Source organism: Mus caroli, chromosome 11, assembly GCF_900094665.2.
Source record: "Mus caroli chromosome 11, CAROLI_EIJ_v1.1, whole genome shotgun sequence".
NCBI lineage: Eukaryota > Metazoa > Chordata > Mammalia > Rodentia > Muridae > Mus > Mus caroli.
The window spans coordinates 8,217,160-8,242,662 of record NC_034580.1 but is presented as its reverse complement, the minus strand read 5'-3'; the positions used below and the strand labels follow the sequence as shown (position 1 = coordinate 8,242,662).

The 25,503-nt window shown below is 43.7% G+C and overlaps 1 protein-coding gene across 10 annotated transcripts in view; it reads right to left on the bottom strand.

Annotated features, from left to right (window-relative positions):
* The window catches only part of Ikzf1 (IKAROS family zinc finger 1), an 89,096-nt gene that overhangs the window by 47,786 nt on the left and 15,807 nt on the right, over positions 1-25,503 (bottom strand). For all 10 annotated transcript variants that reach the window (XM_029483814.1, XM_029483813.1, XM_029483816.1 and 7 more), the window contains exon 3: positions 18,021-18,140. In XM_029483814.1, the coding sequence (XP_029339674.1) occupies positions 18,021-18,140 (120 nt within the window). The remainder of the gene's footprint in view (positions 1-18,020; positions 18,141-25,503) is intronic.

Genomic DNA, 25,503 nt, shown 5'->3' with positions numbered 1-25,503 from the left:
ATTGAACAATTGGGAATCTGAGAGAGAATGACTTAGTCCAAAAACTGTGTTTTCATTTACAAAGCAGGCTTGAGAGCTGAAATTGTGTCAAACGACTATCACTCTGTATTTTCCACCCTCGGCTCCAGGCCAGCTGCCTGTGGCACCACCTGTGACTCGACAAGCCCATCCAGCAAGGCTTTCCTATAGACTGACAACAGGGCAGTTGTACAAATCATACCCAAGATCTACATTTATGAGTAACCCATGCAAATGAGAGGGATTGAAAGAAAAGAAATGATGGGAAGTCTAACAGCATACGTATTTTCACACTTCGGTGACACATTTCTAACGGTCAGGAGTGAGCAGAGCTCTCTGTGGGCAAGGTTAGCACCTCTCTGGCAACGTTGAGCAGCATTCAGTTGCTGAGGGTCTGTAGTGCAGCTGCAGGGCCCCTCACGGCACACACTCTTTAAAAGAGCAGGGTAGAGAGTGGGAGCGGCTTTTGCTTTGGCACACTAGATTTCTAGGAGGGTACAAACCATAGCTTGCAAAGCTACGGCAGCAGCTAGAGGGTCTGGACCAGTGGTGATGAGGAAAGTTTGTAGGTCTTTGCACTACCGGTAGCGGGGATCAGACTTGAAGCTCAAGGAGACAAAGTACAGAATACATCATGGCTCCACCTGGCCAAGTATCCCAAGGTTTCAGCCCTGAGTTCTGAGAGGCCACAGCACAGTTACTTAGGAACCATCTCCAAGTCCACCCCAGGGCAGCCATACTCTACATGACATGCTCCCTGTAGCTGATGAAGTATTTCTCATTGGGGAATCATTTTGCCTTTTCAAATTGGCTTTTTTTATTTCACATTGATTCTTCCAACCCTATGGCTCTCTGAATACCTTTATAAACCGAAACACACAGGCCTTCTTGTTTTGAGAGCCTTGACTCAAATTGTACCTGGATGGTCCTCAAATGTTCCTTGCTTATTTTCAATCAATGCCATAACATACCCACTCTTCATTGTTTTCACAGGAGTGGGGATTGAACCCAGGGCCTTGCACAAGCTAGACGGGTTCTCTACCACTGAGTCATACCTTTAGCAATTCAAGATGTTAACATGTAAGAATCAGGACTTTCAATGTGACAGTTTCTCTACTCCTTTTCAAGACAGGGTCTTGCTGTGCAGCCCCAGCTGCTTTGAAATCACAATCCTCCTGCCTCAGCCTAGCCACAAGTGGTTTTAGTAAGGATGAGTCATGCTCTCAGCTTTCTTGGAAAAGGCTGTGACAGAACAAATGCTTTAGACTAGGGATCATTTGATCATGAGAAAGCCACCCAAGTCACTCTCAACATTACATATCCTGGGTGCCTGTTCATACCTGTTGAGGTGGCCTTCAGTCAACCCCAAGCCAAAGCCGGCAAGTCAGTCTTCACCATATTTGAAGACACATAATATGTCATTATCATCTAAAGACCCTACATATGTCTCCTCAAAACTGATTTCTCTCCTTGCTTGCTGTATGCATTGCAGGTTTTTTTTTTTAAGTATCCTGCCCCCTCAGAAAAAATCAAGTTCATCTCATTCACCCCCATTTTCCTCATTATATGCCTGACAAGTATGTCCCCAACAAAATTAGACTAGATGGCAGATACCTGGCCTCAGAATGGCATTTAACAAGTATTTGTTCTTTGGATAGCAACAAAGGAAAAGTCAGTGACAGCCTAAAGAATTAGAAAACTTGGATCCATAGTCCTTCGAGAGCAGAGCCAAAGATCAGATAATGAAGCCCTTAAGCTAACCAGCCAGGTAAGCAAGCATGGCATCTGGCAACTCCATACAGTGACCACTCTTTCAGCCTATGCCAGGTTCCTGGGCATGCGCTTGGAATCTGCCTGTCTACAGCACAGAGGCAAGGTTTCCTACAGCAACCCTATCCCACATGGCCCATATGCTACCTCTCCCTGTACTTGGCAGAACATTTTTCAGAGTGTCATATCCTGGCTTCTGTGAGTAGATCAGGTCATCTTACTGAGAGACTGGACATCTACTAATGGCTGTTAAACATGACAACTGCTCGTTGAAGCTGCTCCAGCCTATCTCATTTATTTTATTACATATCTACCTATAGATACATTGCCAACGGCATCCGTATCTAGTATAGTGGTCTAGTTGGTTTGCTCCTGAAACAAAATGGTGGCCAGCTTATTGTTCCAGTGAGTAGGGTCCCTGCTTGCTGTGGGGTGATACCCATATTCTTCAAAAGCACTTTACTCTTCTTCAAGTCTTCATGCATAGTGTTAGGGAAGCAGTACCTTTAAAAGATGCTTTACCTCAAAGAATATGCACCAGATAGCTTTCTGAACATGCCTACCCTGTTCTTGCTTTCTTTCCTGAAGTGATATTTTTACTAACAGCCCAATTATGGGGACATTTCTGATCACCAAACCTCCTATCCTGCTTGGGACACATGTGGGTCTGAAGAGATTGTGTGGTACCTCTGGATGCAACAGTTTCAGACCTTAACTTTTCTGACAAACTCAAACAATTTCTGCCAGCATTTACCAGTGTGGAGGTGTGAGTGACAGATGAGAAATCAAGCAAGGGTATCATTGTCTTGGTAATGCCCCGGCATACATACAGAAGGAAAATCTTGGGATTTATGCGATTCTTTCTAAACCCAAAGCTAAAATTTATATCTCAATTATAGCAAAACATTCTGCCTTTCTGGCCAGCTCCTATTTCTTTCAAGAGAGCTTCCCCAGCCTGAAGAATGGGTAAGGCACTCCATCAGCACCAAGGGAACATCACTAAACACAAACCAGGAGGGCTGTACCGACAGCCATGGCCACCTCTCCACTCACCATTATTATCAAACTAACTTTCTGTCTGGTTCCCCTTCACTTAACCTTCCTAAGAACTCTTTGTGCATTGATAGTAAACCATCTGCTCTTGAGTGATTTGACACACTTATGTGGCATGGTACCAAACCTTTCAACAGACTCCCAGAAAACACGGATTTCAGGAGAAAATCAATTTGCCAAAGTAAAAATGAAATTCAATACAAGACCTGATGGAGAAATCTCCTTGTAAAATAACCTTCACTGGAATAAGAGAACTGAACAGTGCAGGGGCAGTTGGATGTTTTTACTCCTTTAACTGAAGTGTATTAGGTGTTTTGGATCCCTTTAAAGAACTGGATTTTGAATGGCTTGAAAACATGACTTTGACAGTAAGGTTGGCCAATGAGCTTTCCTCTTGTAGGTGTCTGTGTTGTCTAGGGCATCAGGGATCAATGCAGAACCCTTAGTAGATCAGCAATGCTAACTTCATCATTCCCACATTCTATTCACAGAGTATCACACTATCAAAACAGCAAAGAGGGACATTTCAGCCATCTTCCGAAGTAGTAACTAAGAACCTCTTAAGGGCAGGAGTCCTGTCTTATTCTACAAGGCCCATGTGGCTGGCAATTTCAAAAGACCTCCAAAGACTGAGCTGAGACACATTAAACCAAGCAAGAAGAAGATGAGCAGATCCCATTGTTCAGCCAAATGTCAAAGGTTCCAGAATGCAAAAGATCTATGAGTGTCTTCAGACTTCTGGCAAACTGCTTCTGAGCTGCGGGTCAGCAGGAGACAAGGGATGGGGCCGCCCCCCCCCCCCCCCCACATTTCTGGGAGTACACCAAATGTGAGGGAGGTGGCCTTCCTACTCAGCCTTCTGTCCTCAGAACTCTAAGAGTTTATAAACAATGGGCATATGCTTAAGAAGCCATGATCCCACAGATCATTATCTGTGAACACTCTGGATTCATGGCTAGCTATGACATGCCACCACACTGATATAAGAGAAATGCACATGGGCAAGAAACCTCTAAAGAATGAGAATGTTGAGAAGCAAGGCAAATGCACTGTAGTTTTTCACTGTGTATTTATTATATTCCAAGGAAAGGAATTATTAGGAGAAAGGGTATTTAGTGTATGTCTCATCTCCAACTGGAAGAGCTCTTGCTGCTGAGGAAATGTTGTAGACAGAAGCAATGGTCTGCAGATGCATAGACTTAGTTCAGTGCTTGATGTCTTGTCCCCCATGCTGCCAGCACCTACAGCGAGTGACCTGCCTGCTGATGGTTTTAAATGGACTGCCGAGTCCACATGGGGTCTGGGTGGCCTTTTACACAGTGTATTTCATGGGAATAGGGACCTTTTGACACAGCAGCAACATGATATTACTCACAAGCTGTGCTTGTGCTTGCCTTCCTCTGTGGGTATGGGGCATGGGAGAAAAGCATTAACATTAAAGCCAATGGTGTATATTCACTGTCTGTTCCATCCATGTTGGGACAGAAGCTCTTACATTAATGCATCACTTAATAACATAGTTATTCTTGAAGAAGAAATGCATCCTGAGGTGGTCTCAGTCCTAAGTGATCATGCATCGTGTTAAGAACAGATGCAGACAGCTATGATATACTAGCAGATACTATCAATGGGACTGTCACACATGTGGTCCACTGGTGACTCAAATGGCATTTTCTAACCCATGACAATTTCTTGCCTTTCCCAGGAGAATAGTCATACTACCATCAGAGAATTTGATAAAAGCAGCTATGAACTTCACTACACCTAGCTGACTATTTCATAAATATTGAACTTCAAGTGTCTAAAACCAATAGAATGGTTTGTACCACAAACTATATTCTTCCATATTTTATTGTTCACCCTTCTCTTGTTATTTTCTTGACTCTCTATTCTGTACATTTTTTTTTATCTAAGGGTAAATTCTGTGATCTCATCTTACTTGGTGGCTTCTGCCTAACAGGGTGCCTGGACAAGTGTCTTTTGTAATACTACCTTCAGTTGTCCCCTGAGCTCTAGAATGCTCAAGCACTCAGAACACATCTCCCCCTAGCTCCAAATCTGAAGATGATTCAGAGGCAAGGCATGGTGTACATGTAACTCTTTAAAGGAACAGGTTCATGTCTACCTGTGATGCTCATGACACTCCAGGGTAGAGGTAGGTGCAATGTCAAGACTACACAGCTTTGAAGACTATGCCAAGTAATCATGCAGATTTTCTTTTGGTTTTCTCAATTCAGGAAAAAAACAAATCTACTTCTTCAAACTTTGCTACAGTAAAGCTTGGTTTATAGCCTGGAGCAGTCAATGAAGTCAAGACTCTCATGTGCTCAGAAGTCCTGCTTCCATACCCATTGACACTATGTGGTAAGCTTTCTGTGATACACCCAGCTAGACATAGTTCACTACAATCCATCCTGAGCCAGGGAATGACCAACTAACTCATTTAACAGGAAGCAAAGCACAAGAGCTATGACCTTGAGAAAAGTGGCTCTGACTCTGCTAGTTACTGACAATAGGCTCCTAAAGATGCTTCAAGTTACTTATGACAGCCAGGTTATCCATGATGAGCTGCCTGTGCCTCTTGAGCAGAGTGCTGAGGGTGGCCTAGTACAATATAATCAACCCATCTATTGGTCCTTTGATCCATGCAAGCAACCAAATTTTTGATGACAATGTATCTATGACCAAATGTTTGAAGGAATGGAGGAAAGAAGATGAGAAAGAGGAAGATGAGGAGGAAGAAGAAAGGAAAGAAAGAATAAAGGAGGGAGGGAGGGAAGGAAATCAGATATGGAAAGAGGGAGGGGCAAGGGTAGGAGAAAAGGAGGGAAATAATGAGAGGAAAAAAGGAAGGGTGAGTATGAGGGAGGGAAGGGGGAAATATAAAGGGGAGGGAGGGAGAGGAAGAGGACAGAGAAGACTGAGAGAGAAAATGAAAAGACTAGGGTGGAAGGGTGGGAAGGGTGAGGGGAGAGGTAGGGAGGGAGAATCATAAGAGAATAACAATACAAAGCCACAATGACAGATCCTATCTCTGTGGATCCTGGCGTGCTCAGGAAACCCAGCAGTCATATTCACAGGGACACACCCTGTCTCCTGAACTGTAAGAAGTGCAGTGGGCAGTGGCGTGCAGACGTCTGCGAAGGCTGGGGGTATAAGCTGGGCCCAGGTGTGGGAGTGAAGTGGGAGAGGCGGGAATGCCAGAGCCATCTATGCCTGGGCCTTCAGAACCACAGTGGGTAGTGAGGCAAATCCCAGGCTTCATTTTAAGCTTGCAGGAAGGAAGCTGGTCTCTATTTCTCCCTTAAAAGTCCTTTCCAACACCCCTTCCTCCCTGCTGCCTCATCAGGTTGCAGCAGTGTTATTTTTTAGGGAGCAGCAACAGGACTCAGTGGCCACCATTTCCATAGCAGTCATAGTGTGTCTCTGAGGCTAGGTTTGGTGGGAGCAGATGCCTGTGGTATTCTTCTGTAATGTGCTTTGTTTATGAATCAACTGTCATGTTTTGAAGATGTTTCATTAAGTGAATAGGCTCACAGCGATACATGGGAGAACATAGGAATAGATGGAAGTGATACAAACAAAAGCCAGAAGCGTCCCCTGTCCCACGCATGTCAGTTGGGCTCAGAGAAGAGGATGGGCTTTCCAGGCTCCTGTATTTCTGCTCCTACTGCTCTTAGGGTGGAAGCAAATGCATGTGGGGTCCCTGCTAAAATGCTGATGCCAAGTGGAACTCAACAGTCCAAAGGGACAGGACTGAGGAAAATATGGAAGAACTAGATGATACAACTCAGCAAGCATTCACATTATATTTTCTACAGTACAATTATATGCTTTCCTCAGGAACTGTCAAGATCCACCTGCCCAAGGGCTGGGCCTACTACTGTTTGAGTGCAGCACTGGAAAAAAATTTCAGCCCCCTCCAAAAAGCTGATTTAACCCAAACTGAGATGTGATATAAGCATCAAACACTGGACTCAAACACTCAGTCCACGGGAAAAGTACACGTTTTCAAAAAACAAGACAAAAACTATAGTGAGTACTTATTTGTAATACTATTTGGGTATATTGACTAAATAAAATATATTAACATTAATTTTACCTGAGGGATTTTTTTCCTTAAAAAAAACATTCCTTTCTCTAGGGAATTCAGAAGCATCTAGCACCTAGATTACTACACTTCAAGCTGACTGCGCTCCACTAAAACAGGCAATCATGCATGGCATAGCTATATTCCAGAAACACTGGCTACCACTCATCTGAGACTCCTGACCCAGACAGGGACTGCTCCTGGTTGACATGCTTCAAAGTCTTGAGCTAAAGGTAAGCCTGTCTGTCTGACTGTCTCTCCAGGGGATGACAGCGAGTATGGGCATGCGTGTGGTATGTAGGCACAGTGCGGGTTGAGCTAAGGGTGAATACTTAAGAGGCATCCCACCAATAACAAAAGTAGTTAGTGAAATACAAGAAACACACAGAGAAACACGAACCCGCAACAGGTGCAAAGTCTCAGTTAAACACCCACGGAGAAGTAACAGTCTTCCAAAACTGTAAGGAAACACACACAGCTTTACGGCAAGCCAGCATCATCTTCTTAGGATTTAGGATTTAAACCCCTGCCTGCACTTAAGTCAGCCTTCTTTCCACAGCCCTGATCTCACTGAAGGCAGTTCCAACTGTCATACTAGGCTCAAACAAGTGGTCACTATACCAGGCAATACTTAATTGTCATTATTACACATTGGGGTGCCAACAGAAGCCAAGAGAAATGCTCTGGGGTCACTGCTGATTCTTATTTTTATTGCCACCAAGTTCAAGTGGAGTGTGGAGACACTGTGAAAGCACTCAGCATTTTGCCAGGTTCTAAGAATAATAATAACAATAATCATATGGCTGCCTGCAGGGCTGTAATAAAAGTCTTTTTCTCATTTCAGCAGGGCTTCACTTCTAGGGTAACGGTCTCTCATTTGGAAAAAGTCAATGTCCACAATTGCCTGGGACCTGCCAGGCAGCAGGAGTCAGCCTGGATGCCATCCATGGATCACATGATCACACCTTATACCCTGCTGGATGGGGAAGATGCTGGACGTTCAGTGCTTCACTGGAATCCTGGCTTGGTGACTTCAGTGGAAATTGACAGCCTGCAGCCACATCCCCTGTAGGGGAAGTACTCTCCTGGCAGCCAGTCTTCCAATGACACACCCCAGTCCTGTGCCAGAGATGCCTGCCTTGCCCTTACTCCTAATAGAGGTAGAATGAATGGCTTTTTTTTTTTTTTAACCACAGAAGTGAGTTCCAGCAAGTGGGGTGCTTCAGGGCCTCCAAGTGTCTGGGGTCCCTCCATGGTAAGGTGAACTTTTGATCATTCTCTTCCACATTTGCATATTGCTAAGTCTTACTGAGAAAGTGTCACCATGGGCTCAGGGAGCAGCAAGGGGAGTCACCTCTTGATGTCTATTGCCATCCTGGTGGAACATAGCTGACAGATTCAACACAAGTCCTCTCTCTTCATGACAAGGGAGAGGGCAGTTGCTACAGGAGGCCTCATTTGTGATACCAATGGCAGAGAGCCACTGGGAGCCAATTATTGGCCTTTACTGCACAAATAGCTATCCAAAAAATACCCCCCCCCCCACACTTCCGTGTCATGATATGAAAATTGTATCAAGCCAGCTCTCAAATCCCAAACCAAATTAAAACAAAACCAAAAAGCCCTAACTTGTAGCATTGGCCAAGTATCTGTGGTGTCAGTACTTCTAACCATGGTGGTCTTCAAGCTGTTCATTAACAGTCTGGCAGCGTGAATGGATCTACTGAGGTCAGCTGACTCCCTGCCAACTGGAGCATACATTTTGAATTATTTCTAAGTTTCTCATATCAAAATAAATAAATAGATAAATAAACAAATAAACAAATAAAGCCCAACAAAAGGTTTGAGATTCTGAGCAGATCTGTGATCTGTTGAGCTTCTCTGGTAGAGGTCAGAAGCTGGAACTCAACCACTCAGGGCCTGAGGAGGGAAGCTTCTCACTTCCCCTCCCCCCGCAGGCATCTGCACAGGGCTTAGCTGCTTCTGTGCAAACTTGAAGGGTGATGGGTAAAGCCTGGTGTCTCTACTTAAACCTTTCTACTTTTGCATAAAAGGAAGGGAAGCTGTTTTTTTTTTTCTGGGTTATATTTATACTTCCCAAATCAGAAAAATGTCCTAACCAGATAGGAGGACAGGTGGCAACTGGCAACCACAGCACAAAACCTGTTTTTTTTTTTTTTTCCATTTCTTTCTGAAACCCCATGCAGAAGGAAAGTTAACGGAATGTCAGTTGACTGCTCTACATACAGAAGAGCCACTGACTCTTTCAACACACAGAGAACAAAGCAGAAAATAACACTGGGACCAAACCCAGAAACAGAAAGTAGCGTTTGTCTATCTGTTCCAGGGCCTTTTAATCTTGGACTCCTCTTCGTTTCTCTCAGTAAATGAAGGGAGCACAATGCAATTTTTGAATTTCAGTGGTCAGAGTACAGTGAAGATAAGATTAATGCTGGGTTTTATTTACAGAAACAAACCGCTTTGCACAGTTAACCTGTATTTTTGGAGACACAAAGAGAAAAGAGCCGGAAGAAGGGCTGCACATTCGAGAGTGGGGCTTGGGCACCTTTTTTGGTTCAAATTCTTTATAGTATACTTTTCATTTCTATGTTGGGTTCTGGGACATTACTGACCACAAGAAAAGTCTTAGCCAGCTGAAGATGTCCTGTGTGAACTCGAAAGCTCTCGAGTGTGGGAACGCTGAGGGAAGTGTGGATGACATCTGAGTCAGCTTCTCACCTGGGAGCTGTATGGGGACATGTGGGTATCACAGAGACCTGGGTGGGGTAGCACTACTGGTCAGTGTGGCAGGGACCGCCTCCCACAAAGGCTCTGTCTCCCTGCCCTGAACAGCAGCTGTGCTACTGTGAATCAGTATCCTAAAACAGTGAGGTGCTGAGCATCAGATCTTGCCATGTTTCCTCTTAGAATACTCTTGCTTGATAGCTCCTCTCCCTTTATCACCCCCAATAAGGCAACACCATCATTCCATCCATACTGCTGGGACACTGCTCTACCCTAGGGGAAAACGTGCTGAGGATCCCTCAGGGAGAGAATCCAGGCCAATTCTATCTGTGGGATGAAGTGTGAAGATGGAGAAAAAACTAAAGGGTCCAGGAAGCTCTGTTTTGGGTCAAGCTTTCTGAAGAGAGACCCAAAGAGAGGGAGAACCACCCTGCTTGCTTCCCAGGTTCCTTCTTAGCTTAGTCTATTTTTCTCCAGTCCTTCCTATTTCCTGTAATTTTAGTTTTTGACAGGGTTTCTCTGTGTAGCCCTGGCTGTCCTGGAAATCCCTCTGTAGGCCAGGCTGGCCTCCAGCTGAGAGATCCTCCAGCTTCGGCAGTTAAAGGCCTGTGTCACCACGCCTGGCCTCCTTCCTACTTCCTAACTCTTCTCATGCTAAGGTAGCCTGGAAAGCTCCCCTTCAGCCAGCAACTCTTAGCTCGTGTTCCCATCCCATCTGATTTGTCTATCCTCCCTCATGGCTACCCTCCCATTCCCTGTTCCTCAGCCTGGTTTCCTTGGCTGTCTGGTTTCTGCCTGCAACTCGTTGAGCTACTTTTGGGAAATGCACAACTGGCCCAAATTCTCCTTGAAGGGCACTCACTAAGTTCTCTTTGACCTTTCTCACTTTTGTCACATGTGTTTTCTGTGGCTTCCATCCTATAATTCTTCTGAGAAATTTCATCTGAACCACAGGACTGTCTCCTCCCCTCTAACCCTTTTCTCTACAGTTAAAGGCTAGTGTTCCTCCAAGGGTTCCCTCTCTTGTCTCACCTAGCTGACTCTATGCACAGATGGAACATCTGCCTCTTCCATCCCTACATTCCAGCTAATTCCCTGGATCAGAATTATCACGATTCTATGCTAATCAGCGTTGGATTACTATCACTGTTGCCACAATCACTGTAGTTGGTCACAATACCCATGGATCTATACCAACTCAGTAGACAAACCCCATCTCTCCCTGACTTCTCCTTACTCACACTGCCTGCCACAGGTTCAAATATCCTTCTCTGAGACCAAGACTCCTAACAGTTGCTACTGTGAGAACAAACTCTACTATGTAAAGCAGCTGGAGCTATCACCTGGCCCCTTGCCTGCACCACTGCTCACACCCCAGATCAAGATTCTGGGGTCCTCTTGTGCCTCTACTCTTTTGCTTTTAAGCATTCTTCCCTCTTTGCTCAACTCATTCTACAGTTAAAATAGGCCTGGCTTCCTCTCATACTCCTGAGCATACCAGCTGCTCCATGAATCTGAACCCCTCGTGAACCCCAATCCTCAGCCCAGTTAGGACACACTATTCTTTGAATATATTCTCTACAAAAACTCATATTCTTGTGCGTTTATCGTTGTGTCATTGTAACACAGGCACTACAGCTTTCTTTAGTTGTCAAGGTTTCCAAGGCAGTGGGAGTCCATCTTATCCACTAAAGGTTTCTGGGATGAGTTTCTATCTCTGAGGTCCAGACAACCTAAACAAAGCTGGGAGATGACCCGAACAACATGTACACAAATAGCAAAATGAATTCAGCAGGGGTTGGGGCAGGGTTGTGCTTTGCATGTAAGTGGTTCTGTTTTGGGTCAGATACTAAAGAAATTTCAGGATTTCATGGTCAGCAGTCTACAAATACAAGGCAGTAAGTGCGTTGTAGAGTGACCTTTGTGTACAGGAAGAGGCTAGCCCAAAGTGGAAAGCCATGTTCTTCCCAACCATAGATTAGCTTACTTGTCTCCATTCTCTTTCTGCCAGGACCTGGCAGAGCTGGCTTAGGCCTCTTATGCCCATGAGTTCTAGTTGATGGTTCAGACAGGAAGTTAGTGAAGTTCTTTCAGAGACCTGGAGTTGTCCTCTTTGGGATCCAGGGTGTAATTTCATGTCAGGTTTAGTGTCCAGGCTTCTGCCCCATGTCACTTGCAAATGGAATCTCAGGCAAAGTGTTGCCCAACTGAGATGATATGTAATTTTTGTCATTGGCACAACATGAGTTATTGACATTAATATTATGCCATTAATAACATCATGGATGTTGGCTGGGGTGAATTCCATGCCAGAGTATAACTTGCATGTATTGCTTAGGTAAGGTGAACCCCTCATCTCCTAGGTGCAGAGATGGCAGTCACGGCAGCACTGACGAGCTTAGGACACACCAGAACCAGGGCTTCTAACTATTTCTAAAGCATCTAGTTGAAAGCCAGAATCTCCAAGAAAGTAGCCATGGCATAGTGTCAAGATCCACACATTTGAGCTAGTAAGATAGCTTAGTAGGTAAAGGTGCTTTCTGCAAAGCTTAATGGTCAGACTTCAGTCCCTGGAACCCACTAGTGGACAAAGAGAACTGACTCTTGTGAGTTGTCTTTTAATGTCTATACATGCTTCCACGGCATGCAGAGTGTACCTTCATATACCCTAACATAATTTCTGTAAGTGTAGAAAAAGCAACAACCACACGTTTATCTCATAACATACAACACATATACACATCACCACACATGTCACAGTGTGTACAACATAGTACTACACAAATTGTTCAACTACACACATGAATACCACATACATACACAGCACATACAAGCTCCCTGCACACCATACACATATAACACATACCAAACATATATACACCACATATATACCCCATACATAAACACTACACACAAGACACAGACATATATAATATTACGTATATATTACACAAATCACACATACCACATATAATCCACACACATACATGCCACATATATAAATACCACACACATGGCACAAACATACATATAATACAAGTCACACATACCAAATATATACCAGACACACTACTCAAACACATCATACAAATACTCATACTCATCACAGATATACACTATAAACTTACCATACCCATATACTCTGTGATATATAAAATATCATAGATATACCACACATATACTATGACAAATACACATCCCATACAGATACACAGATATACTACACATAGCACATACCATATACCATATGTATATATTACATGTACAAACACATCATAAATACACAGCACAACATATGTATACACATTCTTTACATATCTCACACATTCATACTCTAATACACTATACATATTTATGTATCAAACACACATGCATAAAAATATTATGTATCTATATGCACATATACTATACATGTGCACATGCCACCCACAGGAACACATAAACTAGCACATACATATCTAGCATGCACACAAATGCATTCATCCATCATACACACACATAATGCCCACATACACAGAAGCAAGCATGCACACACAGGTGCTGACTGACACATTTGAGTTTCTGTTTCCTCCAAGGAATGGATTTAAATTCCTGCTGCTTGGTCTCCCTGTATACACCCAAGCCCAATCCATGATGGCAGGTGATATGCAGAGTCCCTTCAACGTTCAGGAATAACCAACTGTTAGGATGGTCTGTGAAGATCGCTGTGATTCCTACTGGTTGACAGAGTAAGGGAGATGCAGAAGGCCAAAGGCCTGGGTGGCAGCCTGCAATTCTCATTCCTCTGATGGAAAGAGAAGGAGGGTGGGAAAATAGTTATTATACCACTGCTTACTGTCTTGTGTTTTGAGAAATCCACGAAAAAGGGATACTTCTCAGCTGGCTTAGAAATGCCTGTGGCGGAGTACCAGTGGCTTTTACAAGCATTTCAGGTCAGAGATAGTAAGTTACATTATGATCAGTATTGAATTCGACAGATGTGCTCTGCTACATTCAGCTCTGAAGCGGGGCAAGGAAGGGAGAAAGAGAAATCAAGGCACACACGGAGTCAACTTACATACTCAGTCATCTCCAGAAAAGAGAAACTCAGTGCTGGTGGCAGCTCCTGAGGCTGGAGATCCTGCCTACTTGCACCTCCAGTCCCTGCACTTGCTGCAGCTGCTCAGATGCTGCCAGATAATGCTGCTTCTAGGCTGAAGTGGGGCTATCGCTTCAGAAGAGATGCATTTTACTGATAAAAACAACTTCCTTTGGCTGCTGATTAGATAACTGGGCTCACATCCGTACTTGAAGCCAGCTTCCCACTCGCTAGCCAGGCTTGCTGTCTCTCTTTCAGTCCTAAATACCTCCCTCCAGCCCTTCTCTCTCCTAGGCCTAGAATCTCATGGCTGCTCTATATTCTGAGGACCCATCCTTGACTGCCTAAAGTTGATGGTAGTGATGGGGCGAATAAGCCTGGTGCCATAGTACATTTAAAAATGCCACAGTGAATCCCAGATTTTGTATGCCAACCAAAACCTATTGCTACATACACACACACACACACACACACACACACACACACACATGGGAGAGGACACTGGCACAGGACAATTAGTTGCCAATATGTGACAATATATTTCTAAATGCTCTCATGTGACACAGTAACATGTAGACTGCCTATATGCAATGAGAACTTAAAATGATTGCTTGTAGTTCCTGCTTCAGCCCTGCCCTCATGGCTGAGTCAATGTAATGAATACAGAAGAAGAAGGAGGAGGAGGAGGAAGAAGAAATGAAGGAGGAGAAAGAGCAGGAGGAGAAGGAAAGACGAGGAAGAGGAGAAGAAAAAAGAAGAGGAAGAGGGGGGAGGAGGAAGAGGAGGAGGAAGAGGAAGAAGAGGAGGAGGAGGAAGAGGAAGAAGAGAAAGAAGAGGAGGAGGAGGAAGAGGAGGAGGAAGAGGAAGAAGAGGAAGAGGAGGAAGAGGAGGAAGAGGAGGAGGAGGAAGAGGAGGAAGAGGAGGAGGAGACAGCCAAACAAAATAAAAACCAAGATCAATATTTTTATACACTTCACTATTTCAGGATTCCTAGAAGAATGAAAAATGTAGATTTTCTTTTGTATCTGTTTTCTCTCCTCATCTAAGCTAAGAAGAGTAAAAGTTAGGTGCAAGCACTCACTGAGAGGCTGTACAGGGTCAGCCTCTCTCAGAGCTGGCAGATAAATATCAGACTGAGATACACTCAAAGGGAGACTGAAGGGTGCCTATCCTAAAATGCACCCTCTCAGAGTTCAATCCCATTTCCTTCTGTCTGGGTTCTGCACAGATTGTCCAGTGCTCAGTCATGGACCTAGCCTCCCCTGCTTAGCAACATCCCATTTCCAGCTCAGCCTTGGGCAGGCCTATCCTTCTATTGGCTTTTCGCTTGGACCCTGCCAAGCCCCACACTGGCTTGGCTTTTTCTAGGGGTTTGTGTGTTTAGCCTGGAATTCCACCTTGCATTCTGGGTTCCCTTCTCTCTCTGCCCCAGCTTCCCTGTGGTCACATTCAAACACAGAGTGGTGCTCTGGATTTTATCACAGTTTGGCCACAATCCCCAGCTTGCCAGCTGGGAAGGACAGCACAGCTCTGTTCTCTTCTAGGCCACAAGTGACAAGAGCAAACCCAAACCAGGGGGAAACTCACCAGAAAGAAGGAAGATGTATTACTGAGCAAAGGAATAGAATATTGAGCCATCACTTTTCTTTATAGTTGCCCATATGCTCTCTAGACATCAACCTGGACACTGTCCCACAGGAAGGCCTTTATGAGGCCCTAGAATTCTGTGTCAGTGCAATCGGCTCTGCCCTTCTTCCAGCAAACAACTGAGACTTGGTAAACTCAGGTTTGCCAGAAGAGGTCAATTGAGTGCTTCGTCAGCTTCAAATGGTTTCAGACACAACCACTTCAGAGAGCTGAGAGTTCTCATTATTAAAGAGATAACTTCAGAAGAACAAGCCACAGTGCCATTAAGTAGACCATTCCGATGACTAAATCCCTGCTTTCCAGAAAGTTCTTCTTCAGGTCTGACTTAAATTCTTCAAGCAGCTCTTCAAATCTTTTTTTTCTTCTTATTCAGACTTTGAAGAAAATGGAGGCCCAGTAACGGTGCTTGTATTACTCTGCCTCTGACTGCCATTGTCCCAATTTTTATACATAGATCTATGGTGTCCTTTCAGCATTATTACAGAGAGCAGCAGTGTGTGAAACCCTAACTTTTCTAATCCTGGGAATGACCCACTAACCAGTCAGGGGCTGGTTTCCAGTCTCTCACCACTTGTTTTCTAACTCTGTCTGTTCTTGTCTGGTACAGCGTCTCCTGGCATGGTCACAGCTGTCAGCAGCAGGCCCATCTCTCTCCACTGAGTGACCTAGGCTGTTGCGTCCTCACTGCTGGTCACTCCAAAGGCTTGAGCTCTCAATCTGCACTCAGTTTCCTCTTTGTTGCTGTCCTGCTTTAACACATTTCTCCCTCTTCTGGCTGTTTTCAATTTTGCGTGTTTTATGGGTCCGTTTTTTATTAATGGACTCATCTCTTTCTTATGCTCTGTTGTCTGTCCTCATCTTACTACTGAGGCTGCATGGATCCCTTTTCTCTAGGAACAGTCGCTAGGAACGTTTGTGCCTGCGAAGCACCACACACACTTTCTCTATCTTTTAGTCTGTCTGCCATTCTGTCTTCTGCTTTATTCACCTGGCCCACAAAGCCACTCTGGGGCATTCAGTAGCTGCTCTTGCTCACATGAGGAAAATGGAGGTTCAGAGAAGATGAGAAGTTCTGCCCTGAGGGTCACAGTCAGGGACCAGAATCTTGGATGTGTCCCTTCTGAGACTTGCCCTCCTGTGTGAGCACATCGCTCCTACTGCCTCCCTGTTTCCATGGTGACTCTTGCTTGACCCTGTTGCCCTTTGCTCCTACTCCAAACTCTCCTGGCTCCTGGTCCCCTGTCCTTTTTAATCCATGATTCTCATTAGCCACTCCATAAGGCAGTGTGCTGAAGTATTGCTTCAACTTTATTTCATGTAATTTGTGAATACGTCCTACATATTACCCCATTCTATTTAATGTTATATTCTACACATTATAAAACTTACAGCCTATATATAGCCTATATGTGGAAATGGGTGGATTTCTTTCAACAATCACACAGGACAAGGAGGCTACCATGTAGTGTGGCTGGGGGTGTTCCTATGGTGGGTTCTCTCACCCCTTTCCCATGTACTATCTGTCCTCTGGGCTTTTGCTCTCAGTTTTTTTAGCAGGTGATGTTGTGGCTTCTAGTTGTCCACCAAAAACTTTGCTCTCTTTGTTTCTGAGGCTCACATCAAATAGCCTCCTCCTGTCTTCAGGGCCAAGTCAACTGCTACTGCCAAACCATGCAAAACGTTTACCGAGGCATTTTAAGTTTTCAAGTTTGAAATGATTACTTTCTAAACTTCATCTTGAAAGGAAATTGAACTGAAAATTGTACATGGTGACAGTCAGGGAGAGAAGACCCTGGGAATGACATGTCCAACAGAGTGCCCATGCCAAGGGCACCTGGAACTAAGCACTTGATTTGGGATGCAAAGGCCCATGAGGGAGCCAGCCAGCAGTGCCAGCGAAGCCTGCTCCCTGCTCGCACTACATGCCCAAAGGGACAAGGTGCCCACAGCACTTGTGACCTATTCATCTATGACACGTGAAATACACACATCTTCCCTGCTCTCCAGGAACCAGCCTTGTTTTCGGTTCCTTAAATCACACCTACAGCATGATGATTCTGCAGAGGTTCCACAGCAGCTGTGGAATTTCAGGGCAAGCCCACCTCTTTCTCCACAAGAACTAAGTCATTAGCCTGACTCTGAAGTAGGGGCTCTCCCTGTGTGGCATGGTCAAAGGACAATTTCTCCTGTTTCCCAGAATGAGCCTCTTGCTTGGTGATGAGAACCACAGGCATGTTGTGACCATCTGTTTATGTTTTGAAAAGAACCCTTATCATACAGGGTGTTTTCAGGACTAAGCAAAGGAGATCTATATGCTCCAACACTGGCCGAACTCCTTGATTTAAAATGACCTTTAAATTAATACAAATGTATTTCATACAGTTCCATGTAGTTCAGCACATAGTAACACCAAGATCACCTGTAGTCAACCGAAAACCACCTTAAAAATAAATACATCAATTAAAGCAGATCACCCACATCCCAACTTGAGGAAACCCTGTTATGTGACTGACCTCAGAGGACAAGAGGGAATGAGCCCACCTACCTTACCCTACACAGCAGCCATTTCCTAACTGTGCATATGCTACAGTCTGCAGGACAGCAGGGTGAGCCACTTACCCATGCCTCGATCACTCTTGGAGTTCTGCTGTGCTCCAGAGGTAGTGGACAGGTCCTCAGGGACAGGCATGGGCTCATCCCCTTCATCTGGAGTGTCACTGACTGGGGGGCTCTCCTTTCCTGCAGACACAAATCAGAGCTTGAGTTTCTGGCAGGCGTTGTCGACTGCTGGGAAAACCTCACTGCCTGGGCTTCACCTTGACAGCACTAGGGCAGACTGAAGGGGTACCTGCTCTGAATTAATGCTTCCCTGTTAGGACAAATACGTATTTCTCTTCCTAGGAATGAATATCACTGCTAAGCACCAAATAGACATCAGAGGAGAGAACAAAGATTTACAAAAGGAAAAAAACAAAAAGCAAAACAACATCTGTGGCCTTAGTTATTCCTGGTACTAAATTACTACATAAATATTGATATACTACAGGGTCTATGTGGTGATATTTTTCAAAGCAAACTGGCTTTTAGACATCCTCAATACAATTTGTTGATATAAACCTATTTCTACAATTTTATTTATAGGGGAAATAAGGAATTAGTTCCATTGTTTTGCTTCTTTTGACTCTATATGTTGTTTTGAGTCTATATAGTCAATTTTGCACTGAACCTCCTTTCAGTCAATTTTGGACATATCCTTAAAGATCATCATTGTATACGTCTTTGGAAGTGTTACTGCTGGGCTAATGGTGGCTGTACTTCTGAGGCTCTTCTTGTGATTTGACAACTCAAAAGCATACTAAAAGTTTGTTACACGTCATAAAGTAGGGCCCCCTATCCCTTCCTCTCCCTTTCTTCCTTCTTTGCTATTATTTGAAAACCTCACACATGCATATACAGCTTTTTTTGGTCCTTCCCTCTGCCTCCTTCCCTTCTGTGTTATTATTTGATAATCTCATACATGTGTATACAGCTTTTTGGCCACTTTCACTTCCAGTTACCCCCTCACTCCCTTCCTAATCCCATCTCCCTAGCAATCATTGGCTGGGTTAGAATGAAGTTTGTCTAGCTACAGGATGGATAAATTGAGATCGACACAGTGAAGCTGTTGCTGGTAGAAAATGTTCTCTTCTCACCAAGGCTGGATCTCTGAAAGTGTCCACCTTTCTGGAGCTGATTTAAAGAGATTGACAGGCTCAAACTGAATAGGAGAAACAGCCAGTGAGGCCCAAAATCTATGCTGACTGACTCACTGTAGCTACTTACAAAAGAAAGTCCGGCTCAAGATCCTGAAGGTAGGCTACCAGATGTGTGCCCGCTGAGTTGGCAACTTGGCCCAACAGGCCAACAAACGCTAACCCAGACTTTTGGGAGCATTATGTAAACAACATGCCAATGAGTAAAATTTTCTGAGAACATGAACAGACATGGTATGAAAATTGGATCAACTCACAAGAACTGCACCAACATTTTTAGGAGCCAGAAAAGATCAGTAAAATAAGTACATGAGACAAGCTTTACTGGAATCTTTAAAATAGAATCTGCACCAAAGACATGCTTTGGGGAATAGTGTTACAATCGCTAAGAAAGAGACATCACAATGTACTATCCCAGGTTAGCTTGATTAGAGCAACTGGCATATTTTCAGAAAGAGCATTATTGGGTATATTTGGATAGCTTATACAAGATAAATAGTTAAAGATGGGGTAAGATTATAATAATTTCCCAAAGAAAAACAAAAAGCCCAAGAGACTGATTAAAAGTGTTCACATTGTGCTAGAATCTTGGAGCAGTAGTCAGCACTGTCTCCCTCACCCTAAATAGAAGACATTTACAGTAACAGTGGCAGGACTTGTGGCTCTGCTTCTCATCTTTGCAATAAGCAAGGAAAGCCTCTATCCAGGAGCATGCAGAAGGTATACAAACAATTTGACAGCTTACAGTCATACAGATTCATGGCCCAGAATGAAGGTTTTCAAAGTCTGGGGATATTAGGGAGGTATTCAAAGACAATAACCACACAGAAATCTGGTTAAACAGATCTTTATAATGTAGAGACATTGAAGTGGGGAAGTGGCAGGCTGGGTTAGCAGATACCCACACCACTTGCCTTTTGAAAGGCCAGTAAATAACCCCCAAAGAGCAGAGGGGAGAGGAAAATGACAGCTATAACCTCAAAAAAAAAAGAAATAATTATAAAAAGAACCTCTATGAGATTGGGAGTGGGGCCCCTGGCCACAACACCATAGCCTAAGAGGCTGGTACATGAGACGGCACATACAGAGAGTGGAGCCATGGGGACCTGTGATTCACCAGCTGGCATTAATATTGAGTGGGAATTGGAGACGGGGAAATGGAATTGCTTTGACTTGTTTTGTTGTGATGGTCTTCCATATAATAACTTTGATATCATCCATGATACTTCTGGGCCTGTGGACATGCCATGCCACACAAGAGCTGGAGAGAGGGCTATGTGTGATAAAGATCTAGGATTAGCCAATAAAAGCCTGCCATACTCTCAGTCCATTTCATGATTAGTTAATTGCATGCAAAAAGACACATGGTGGTTACTCAGTTTTAAAAGTGTGGCTGATCCATCTTTGAAAGGACAAAAATCAACTCTGTCTTAAAGATGATGTTCATAGTAACAGCTGGACTTCTTAAGAATCACAGCTGGCTGAAGTTGTACATTAAAAGGCCATTTCACCTCTATTCCCATCTTATATCCTGGTACTTTTCCTACATGAAGGACATGGTGTAATGAAAACAGTAGGGATCGTGATTCTAAAACGCAGTGGGTCCGACAGATCAATAGGAACTCTCAGAGCAGAGGAAACCACACAGGGAGAAGGAAGAACAACAGATCAGTCCCCACGTGTATAGGGGTATAGAGTACAAAATTAGACCTGAAGGAACAAAACCAGATGTATTAACATGGCAGCCAAGAGTGTGGCATTAATTCAACCCTGCCTCACCACGGCTCACTGATGGTTTTTAAGAGGTCCTCTGATTTGCCTAAAAGCCCCCAGTGTGAGTTCTGTTGCAGAGACATCCATCACTCTAGGGGCGGGGGGGCTTGATGACCAAGGACCTTTGCATTCTTTTACTGCTGGGAGGTCTTCCTGCAGAAAATTTACCATCTCATGAAAACCTTTCTGATAGACCAAGTTATTGTGCATATTGGCTTTTGCCCCACTAACCAGTTGAACCATTACTAAAAACAAAACAAAACAAAACAAAACAAAAAAACCCCCAAGTGCTAGGTAAAGCCAACACACCCCAATTATGAATACAATGATTAACCTGGGCTATAGGTCTGATTAAAGCAACTGGAGAGCTGATGGGAAGGAGAGATGGCCACTACTTTAGAATTCTCTCCTCAGGTATAACAAGAGGCTAGAATTCATGGTTTGGGCATAGTTCAGCAGGTCATGGTGAAAATTAATCACAAGCATGAACACCGAACATAAGTAAACTCTTGGTAACCTGTAGTACACCACAGAGGCATAGGCTATGTGATACCTTTATCAGGTAGCAAAGCAATAGGGTGTGGAAAGCAGGACAGCAAATGCTTAATAAGTCAAATGGGATGACTCTGAAGAGGCAAGCAAAATTTCACTTACTTAGAAAACAACACTTCTGGTGAAATTATAATCACACCAATTTATACTTAACTTGCCTGTTGCCTGTGTGTCAAGTATGTCTTTGAGAAGTTTGTGGTCAAATTAAAGAAATTGTGCCCTTAATCAGAAACTAAAAGTAAATGAGTTCTTAAGTATATTATGATTTGCCCAGCTACCCAGCAAATCTCTAGAAATCTCTCCCAAAGGCAAGCATCTGTAATATACAGAGGGGCTTAAGGGAGAGTAATACCAGGGTAATAGATGTACTCACTACAGAGCCACCACTTGAGGAGAGTAAGTTGCTTCTAGTCTAGGGCTGAAGTAGGCTCATAACTGTCTGGCTCCCTATGGGACTTCCTGTCAATTTCTTATAGGCCGAGTCTTCGCTTCCTGCAACTTGGAGGTAACTACATCCTCCTTCAGTGGGTTTTTATAAGGTAAAAATGAGAAAATGCTTAGGATGTTATTTGGGTAATTCCAAGTGCTCAATCAATGTGATTTACTATGATTAACTAGGTAGAATACTTTTGTTATTTAATATATATGAGGCTCCTCTTCCCTACACAGATTATGTATGTCTACAGGGTGTACTCCTTGTGTGCACGTTCCAACAAACACATTACAAACAGCATTAAGAAAATATAAAATACAGAGTTCAGGTGATCTGAGCCAGAGGAGCCTCAGAGATTCACTGGCCAGAGTCCCTGCTGCTATAGGAGACACACCATGGTTCAGGAGGCAAGAGCATTGGCTTGGGTCCCACAGCTGCAATCAGAAATGGGTGTGGAGTTGGTCTTTCAACTCCCAGAAGGTTCTTCCCATAGACTGCCTCTTTCTTTAGAAGGCAAACAAAAACGCATGAGTAACCTGAAAACTCTGATGAAGGGAAGACCAGGAAATGAGCTTCCATCAGAAAGTGAGTGAGGGACCTCCACAGGAAGCACCTCAGTGTGGTCTTGATAGATGACAGTGTAAGAAGGCTAGACACAGTTGCGAGTTTCTACCAGAAAGCTTCCCACAATTCGTAGACTCAAGTCAGTGAGCATGATCTGCAATGACCATCAACCTCTAGGATTGATACTGTAGGTGACACCAATTAGAGCACAGTCCATATTTAGAGTACACCCAGGGAAGACGAATCCAAGGGCCTTGAAGACAGGGGACTAGTAAGGAATGTGTTTCTAAAGTATTGCACATGTTAAGGGGGAATCCTATGAAACTGCTAGGTTTGAACATCTTATGAAAAAGAAATGACTCAGTAACATATTCCTCAATTTCTTATGAAGAAAGCTAACTCCCAGGCTAGGATTATAACTCAGTGGCCTGTCTTGCATGAATAAAGTCCTGGGTTCCATCCCCAGGGCTGCAAGAGAAACAAAACAAGAAAAAAGAAAAACAAAACCAAAGAACAAGTCAACCTTCCTACATGAACCCTTCCTACTTTCTTCCCAGTCTTAGCAGACAAAGGAGGAAGCATTGCTTTGAATTGGGAGATTATCAACTTTAAAGGAGTGCAAAAATAATATGTAATTCTTTCCTAAGTGTGACACACTCTATGATGCTCTAATCACTGTTCAGGATGTTCAAGGCCGAACATAATGCAGCGGCTGTATCATGGTGAGGGGTGTCATTCCTTTGCTATGGGCATACAGAGAAAATTTCAGACCAAATATTTTCAGACAAAAAATGAAAATGAAGGTTTTTTTTCAGGCTGTGTTGCTGTCCCTGCCCTCAACAGTCCTCTCTTTCAGGACAACCTACAATACACCATTCAGTATAATGTTAAGGGCAAGAAAAAGAAGTTCAAGAAACTAAGGCTTTTGGAAGTCTTGGGATCAAATGGAAAAATGAAAATACTGACTATTCATCATAGTTAACATTTTAGAGGTGGTTTTCGAGGCTGGGAGAAGTTGTATCTTTATTGTTTTAAATTTTGTTATTGACGTCCAATAATTGCTCATGTTTATGCGGTACAGTGTGATGTTTGAGATTTCGGTCATACATATAGTGTGCAACCCTCGAATATGTGTGGGTGGCAAATCCACCAACCCAGACCATTCACTTATAAGAACAAATTCAGAAGTGGCAGAGTGTGTGCCTGCCTTTGGTTTTTAGAACCTGGGCTCTTTCACTTAACTCTTGGAGTCTATCCATGTTGTCCTGAATGATCAATTCCAACATTCATAACTAAATAATATTCTGTTATAGACACATACCACACTTTTCCCATTTAGTCACTGATAGTCATCTGGGTTGGTCTCATCCCTAGCCTAATGTTTTGATATTAGGACATCAGAAAGTATGCGGCATGTGGACCAAGAGTGTGGACCACTGAGTGCATCTTGAAACATAAAAACTCAGAACTCATCTGAGGTCAAAGCAGCAAAGAGAAGCAGATGGGGTTCTTCTTGCCCTGGAGTTTCTCCACATCCCTGTTTCTGTGATATTCAAAACAATCCTGCTGTAAGGGGCAAGCCCGTAGGTGAGGTCTTTCAAAAGTAGAGCCTGATCATCACCCTATTTTAATTATGTTTAGCACACACTGTTTTCCTGGGCTTTGGGGGATGGCAAGGGAAGCTAAATACAAAGCTTCAACAAGCTAAACAGCATCTTTTCATTTAACAGATTTGCTTAAGAAACATAAAAGAAAATGAAGTTAAATAATTCTACAGAGTACAAGAAAAAAGCAATGTCCCCCCCCCCCAAGTACACCAGGATTTCTTCTAACCTTCAGCTTTGGGGGAAGTCCAGGTTAATCTACACTCTAGAATCACTGTAACTGTTCATGGAAGCATGCAGAATGTGTGCACACGTGTGTGCCATTTGTATTTCCACATGGAAACATACTTTGTATCTTTCCCATTTTGATATACACTTCAGATTTCCTTCCATACCTGCATATTCATATCCTCCTCCTTTTTAAGAACTGAGGCTTCAGGTCTGTGCACACACCATAGTTTTTTAAGTACTAATGACAACACCACAGTGAGCATGTGCTTACATGCTCTGTCTACTTGTAAGAGTTTATTTTTAAGATGAATTCCTTAAACTGAAGTGGGGTAGATTGTATAACATGAACAAGGTTTGTTTGCATAGAGAAGAGACCACATTCATTACTTTCAACTAGGAGAGCATAAGATCAACACCTTTTAAAAGCGGCCATTCATTATTCTTTGCATTGTGGGAAGTTTAAGTCTGAAGCCTTACAATGGAAAGAAAGAGCTGACAGAGCATAAGAGAAATATGTGACTTGCCACAAGCCCATCTCCAGAGGGTCAGGTCACCCAGTGATCCAGGCAACACCACATTTTAAGGGCAGGTCCTGTCAGGGGCACCTGGACCAAAATGCAAACTTACAAACAAATCAACAACTCTTCAAAAACCTGAGGAGGCAGCTTAGCCAAGGCACAGATGGCAGGCTGGCCAGTGCCACAGAGAGGACAGGCTCATGGGACTGGGGAACTGCCTGGAGGCTGTGAAACAGAAACACTGACTGAATCTCCAAGTCCAGGAAGTCTGCTTCCAGGTACTGTCCAGATGCAGGGCCAGGCAGAACCGGACCTCATACGCTAATGCGTATGGGAGCAGGGCTGGATCTACTGGATGGGCCACCCTCAGTGCTGCCCACTGGACAGCCTGGAACCCAGCTCCACCTTTATATTAGCCAGAGTGTTTCACTTTCTCGGTCCGGCAAGATGAGAAAGGATTTGCTGTTCTCACATGGCAAGTGCTCTGACTCTGAACTGGGCTCCGTCGTTGGCTAGGCTTTCTTTTCATGCTGCTGTGGCCTCTTCTTCCTCTCTCATCTCTTATCTTTTAAATGCCACCTTTGGCATGTGTTTTGTATGTTTGGTAGACAAATCCATTACAACTGTCTCCAAAAGTACAGCATTTACTTAATCCTTTTTGAATTGCTGTTAGAG